Source organism: Pipra filicauda, unplaced genomic scaffold (genome assembly GCF_003945595.2).
Source record: "Pipra filicauda isolate LSUMZ 115617 unplaced genomic scaffold, ASM394559v2 scaffold78_size3787270_pilon, whole genome shotgun sequence".
NCBI classification, from domain to species: domain Eukaryota; kingdom Metazoa; phylum Chordata; class Aves; order Passeriformes; family Pipridae; genus Pipra; species Pipra filicauda.
Genome location: NW_024104964.1, coordinates 1,203,676 through 1,209,848, shown reverse-complemented (window position 1 = coordinate 1,209,848; position 6,173 = coordinate 1,203,676). Strand labels below are relative to the sequence as shown.

Below are 6,173 nucleotides of genomic sequence, written 5' to 3'. Positions count from 1 at the left end.
TGTCACACCTGGCTGGCCTGCACGGAGGTGACACTCAGAGGCATCACACCCGTTATACACCTGCCTTGGCACTGAATAAAGGACCACATTAAGAGAGATTTTTATACAGGCAGACTAGGGAAGAAAGTCTACGTAAAATGTATTACACAATTTCACTAGTTTTTTTATATTGTAATTAAAATATAATTTGCAATAATGACTATACCATCACTGCAATCTAAGGAGAGTAGTGCAGCACAAGTGACAGCATCTTGGATTTCATACGTAACACTGAGTAACATCCAACTGGGATTTATCCCTCAAGTTCTGGCAGTGTCCTGCCTCCCTGAGCCAGCACATGGTGCTGTCAGTGGAGTCACAGGCATGTCCAGGCACGAACCAGTTTTGATCTTGGGGTGCTTGATGCTGTGGAAAACCTCAGCAAACTCCCTGAGCCAGAGCTGTGCCTGTAGTAGGCAGGGAAGCTCAGGCCATGGCACTACTCAGACTGGGGATGCTTCTCGTGGACAACCCTGGCACTCACTGGAGTGTCTGAGCTCCTCATTTTTAGATAAATGCAATTTCTTATTTGTGGACATGTCAAAACCAGGCAGCACACACATTCTGCAGCTGATTATACTCTGCTCATCTGCTGCCCAACAGAGCCTGTCCTTTAGAAACCTGAACCCAGATGTCCAGGCTTTTCTTGGAAGCTGAACCTTTTCTCAGTTGAGGCCCATGCTATTAGAACCAATTTTTTCCAGCTGGATCTCCTGCAGAGGTGGTTATGACTGACAGCCAAACCTTCACTCACCATCATTCACTTTTTGATAAACCAGAACGACATCAGCCACTTGGAGGGACAGTTCATCGGCCTGCTTGGCTGTGTATGTCCTGATGATCTCCACCTGAGCCAGAGCTGGGGAGGAACAAGCCAGGCTCAGTTAAACCAAGCTCAGAGCAGTGCACCTCATTAAAGCACACAGACCATTTCTTTTGCAAACCTCCAGGGTGCACTCCTCCCGTGCCCCTCCCCTGGGCAGTCCCACCCCCGAGGGTCACTCACTCGTCCTGTCCGTGTGCAGCCCGTCGCTGTCCTGCCCCAGCGCTGTGATCCACCGCGCTCTGTCACTCCTGCAAGGCAGCAAACAGAGCCCCGTGTCCCAGATCATGCTCTTGAGAGTGTCAGCACTGAGACTGCCCTTATTTCCTCCAGAGTCAGCACATATCTCCTCAGCACCTGGGAGTAACCTGGGTGTATCACCAGTGTGTGTATTTTGTGCCTTAGTGACAGGACGGTACAAAGGTCTAACCTAACCCCGGTTCTTTTGTCCTCAGGAGCCACACACCACATGAGGTGACAAAACTGAACAACTGTGCTGGAAATCTTTGTGTCAGAGAAAACATTTCAGTTTTACCTGCACAAACCCCTGTTCCATAGGCACTCTGACCCACCCAGCTTGGCCTTGGAGATTCCCTTCCCAGCCTGCTCACAGTACAAGATAAGACTGTAAAAATAAGTCATGTTTAAATACAGGAATTCTTTTCAGCCTCTTCCTCTGAGTGATGATCTACTATTTATACTGCAAACAGTACAGAACAAATCAATAATAAATCTGAAGAACAAAATGTCTTTTCATCCAAAGCCCAGACAACTAAAAATGTCCTGCATTTTTTCCCCAATAAAATCGCATTTTCAAACAAGTCTGAATCATCTGCTGCCTTCATAATGAGTTCTTTCATAGAAAGCATTGATGATCTTTAGTTTCTTTCAGGGTTATTCTAAACTTTGAAAGCAAACCTAAAACTATCAATTTTTCCAGGCAGGGATATGTCTGGAGCTCTCCCTTTCATGTGTCTGTCCCGCCTCCAGCTTCCCCCGAACAAACAGACCCTCTCAGTGCTGGGGAGGTCGTGCGGAAGTTAATGGCCCTCGGAGCCACGCTGGGCACCCACAAACAGGACCCTGGTTGTTGCTGCTCACACTGCCCAGGAGAACAAGGACCAGGCTCTCCCAGCAGGGACAGCTCTCCTCCTCCCACTGCTGCCCCGTCGGTACCCACAGCTCAGTGCCAGGGACTGGGCTCAGTGTCTGCCCGCTCCCACCCCGGGCCCTGGGACACTCCTGTCCCCGTCCTGCCACGGTGGGACAGCCCTGACCCGGGTGAGGGACCGGACACAGCTGTGACACCACCCGACGTTACTGCAGCCCCTACTCACTGAGTCTCTGCTCCCAGCAGCATCTCCACCCTGTCCCCCGCGTGGTTGCTGAGCACCAGCAGCCTGAAGAGGTGGGCGGCAGAGCCCCGCGAGTGCAGCACCGCGTTCCTCCCGGGAGAGCAGCCGGGCTCCTCCTCGCAGGGCTGCACCACCAGCTGCTCCCGCAGCGAGTGCTCCGTCACCGTGTAACTCTCCTCACTGCGGGACAGAGCGGCACAAACACACCCCGGGTTAACGGCTGGGTTCCACTCAGGAGGTCTGGGTGCAAACACCATCGCAGAACCCACATTTAATTCCAGAGTCCAGGATGGTTCTTCCAACACCTCATCTCCACGGGTGGGGTAACAGCTCCTGCCACTGTGTTTGGTGTGAAAACCAAGCTCTTACTGGGCTCTGTGGGGTGTGTTTTCACTGTTCTGCAAATTAAATACTGAAATGTTCTGGTTTTTTGCAGAACAGTTTTGTAGGTGATGGACACAGAACATGCCCTGAATGGAACCCCTCCTGCTCTGCTGCTCTGAACCAGGGAAAGGTGGGGTGGGTTGGGTGGGTTTTGTTCGTTTTTTTTTTTTTTAAAGAAACCAGTTCAGTATTTTAGTCTGGACAACTCCTGCTTAGCCAAGAACAGAACTGGGAATGCTGCCATCATTACTTGGAAGACTTGCATCTGAGAAAGAAATGTGTCCATACACTTGTGTAATGAATAATAAATGCATTCCTTGCTAATTATCAACTAGTTTGCACATGTGCACAGCTAATCATAACTGCATTTCTTACCAGTTAATCAAGAGAAACCTTTACAAACCCCTCCTACTCCTTACCTCCATTCCACAAACCAGTGGGATCAGCCAGGGCAGGGCAGCCCTCACCCTTTGCCCTCTGTGCCTCTGGTGCCCACACAGTGCCTTGTGCTGCCTTTGGTTATGGAATCCCCCTGGCATCCTTAGACAAACCACAGGATTGCAGGTAACGCTCCCAAGAGCACTGACCCTCTGGCAGGTAACATTCCCAAGCAGCAGTGACCTTTGGCCTGCCAGCACTGACTGCTCCTGCCAAGATACTGCATTAAACCCTCAGAAGTATTAAATCTTTTTTTAATGATATTTGAAAAAGAGTTGGATTGTGTCTACACACAGAAGGAGCTACAAGGACAACTGACAGACAAAACATTCCCAATAAACTAAAAGCTGGGCAGTGAGTGGGGAGAAGCAGAGTTTTACTGCTCTCCAAAGCCTTGTGCACAATGACACATCCCAAATTCCCATGTCCCCTCCTGGCCCGATCCCAGGGAGCAGCCCTTTGCCTCGCTCCCTCACAGGGCCAGTGTGACAGAGCAGCTGCTGCTGCCCCACAGGTCAGAGCCTGTCCTGGCAGTGCCACCCCACAGCCCCGCAGGGACCGGTGCACGGAGCCAGGACAGAGCTGGCGAGGATGGGCCGAGCCAGGGCTGCCCACGGACTCTGGGCAAGGACCAAACTGTGCCACTGCAGCGCTCACAAAGCTCTATTTTTAGCACAAAGTGATGTCTTACTGCAATGTTAAGAATCTTCTGCTCAAGGAAAAACACAAATATTTAACCTCAACTAGCAACCAACATTTCTGTCCAGTGCTGCAGTGCCGTGGCAACACTGTGGGTGGGAGCACAGAGCACCCAGAGCCCAAACTCTGTTAACAAGCTTTGTCACTTGGGCAGGGGGAGCTTCCTGCTCAGGGTATCGGGGGCTCAGAGCTATTAGTGCTGTTCCATCACATCCCTTCTACTGGGTATCCTGGGACAGCAACCGTGTGAGTGTGCCAGTAACACAACAGGTTCTGTCACCGGCCTCTGGGCCCAGCTGGGATATCTCCCTTCCAGCAGCTGGAAGGTGTTACAAATCCAAAGCCCGAGTTTGGATCAGAGCTGCTGTTACACAAATGTGGTGTGTGATCGGGACAGCGACAGGGACCAGTGAACAGGGACCAACAGGGATCAAGGACCTGTCACTGCTCCCCCAGCCCCAAACTGGCACAGCACAGCAGCCCCACGTTTAACCCAGTGTGACCCAGCTCTGCAAAGAGCTGCCAGGGAGGGGACAAGGGACTGTCTCACAAACATCCAGCACGAGCTTCAATAAACACGGAATCTCAGAGACCTTCACACCAGCACAGCAGACAGGGAGAAATCCAGGCACATTTCTTCCCAGCTTTAGAAAAAACCTCCACTAAAATAATTTTCCCCCTTCACTTTGGCTTCTCTTTGCTTAAATATTACCATTTTCTTCCCAAATGTTATATCATACCCCACTCCTCAAAATTTATTTCAATTACAGGTTTGCAGTCTCACAGAAGGGTTTGGCTGAACAGGCCAACCCAGATGCAAAAATAGTTCTCCAGAACAGTTCTCAGCCTCAGGAATAGGGTTCATTCCTCAAGTATTATCCAACAACAGCAGCAGAGGATATAAGTTCCATCCAATTTGATTATTCTACACCTCCCCTCAAATCCAGTGATAAAAATGTAAATGGCAACTGCTGGAAGTTGTACCACATCTGCCATCCTCAAAAACCACCCAAGCGTGGGGAGTGTGGAGGGGAATGGACATTCCTGCTCCTTTATCCTTCCCAAACTTCTCCCTTGGCTAAGGCATCAAGAATGAGCTTTTTAACTAGTTTGACAGTTTGGAATTTCAATTGTGTTTGCCAAAAGTAAATCCTGTTTAATGAGCAGTTCCTCGTCGTTTGCACCCAGGGGCTGATGGACAGAGACTCAAATAACTGCTGAACTCATTTCTCAGCCACCACCGCGTTAGATGTCAACGCTTCAAGGAGTTGAACACAAAGGCAGTTTTATACTGGTGAAGCTCTTACCTCTTCTTCTTGGTGATGATGAGGACATCATTGAAGAGGAAGAAGTAGACCTGCTGCTTAGAGGTTCTTTTGGAAAAAAGTCCAGTGTCTTCTACATACGCTGTTAATTCGCCCCTTTTCACCAACCACCGTGAAGAGGAAACCAGTGGAAAGGGCTGCAAGGCAAGAAAATCACATTTTAGTCCTTCAAATGTAGAGATATTTTTAAAAAATCAGAGACTGGAGTACGATGTATTTGGGGAAGATGCTTGAATAAACTCAGAGCTCAGAGACCACAAAGGGGTTACCACAGTTTAAGGGACCTCCATCACTCCTACAACACACAGGTAACAGCTGCAAATACCTGGGAATCACTCAGGCACCTGATCATTGCTCAGCAAAAGTAAAAATGAACAGACCTGACTGGTCACACTTGGGGTGGAACAGACTGTGAGACCTCCCGAGGGCAGTAAAACCGAGCCTGTCTTCCAGGAATGTGTTTGTGGATGGCTCCTGAGGCACCTGTGCACACTGGACTGTGCTCCCGGTGCCTCCCAGCTCTTCCCGGAGCGCCGGAGACACTCCCTGTGCCAGTGTCACCCGGGACACTCAGCCAGGTTTGCACAAACCTTCACCCCCCAGCAGGTGCAGGTAGAACCTTCTTCCTTCCAAGGCTGTTACCACCCCACACCTCTGATGTGTTCCCATGGACTGCTGTTCTCAATAGGAGCCCTTCAAGTCCTGTCCACTGGCAGGCTTTATTTAATATGGAGAATGAAGGATTCTACAGTTTCTCTCTGGGTGAGGACCAACACCTGCAGCAAAGCCACAGAGGGTCTGAGCTGCCTGATGTGAAGGTCTGGATTTATTAACCCAAATTATTCCCAACTGCAGGAGAAACAGAGCCCACAGAAGGCCCTATTGTTTCTCTGTGCATGAACACGAAAGGAGATGTGAGACTGTGTGTCCTGGTCACACAGAGCCTCTCTGAGGCTGTGACACAGCCCAGGGAAGGGCCACACTAATGAACACAGCTGCCTGTTTCCCCCTCATTTAAGCACCTCTCACATGCTTTTAAAACACCCCCTTCATGCAGCCTGTCAGCTCCTTCCCATTCTGCATGAGCTGCCTTTGTGCATCCCTTAATCC

At 50.1% G+C, this 6,173-nt stretch overlaps 1 protein-coding gene across 1 annotated transcript in view; it reads right to left on the bottom strand.

Annotated features, from left to right (window-relative positions):
* The window catches only part of ARHGEF26 (Rho guanine nucleotide exchange factor 26), a 32,588-nt gene that overhangs the window by 1,897 nt on the left and 24,518 nt on the right, over positions 1-6,173 (bottom strand). The window contains exons 10-13 of the mRNA XM_027730787.2: positions 5,046-5,200; positions 2,200-2,397; positions 1,046-1,113; positions 794-898 (exon numbers count right to left, since the gene is read on the bottom strand). Coding sequence (XP_027586588.2) covers positions 794-898; positions 1,046-1,113; positions 2,200-2,397; positions 5,046-5,200 — 526 coding nt within the window. The remainder of the gene's footprint in view (positions 1-793; positions 899-1,045; positions 1,114-2,199; positions 2,398-5,045; positions 5,201-6,173) is intronic.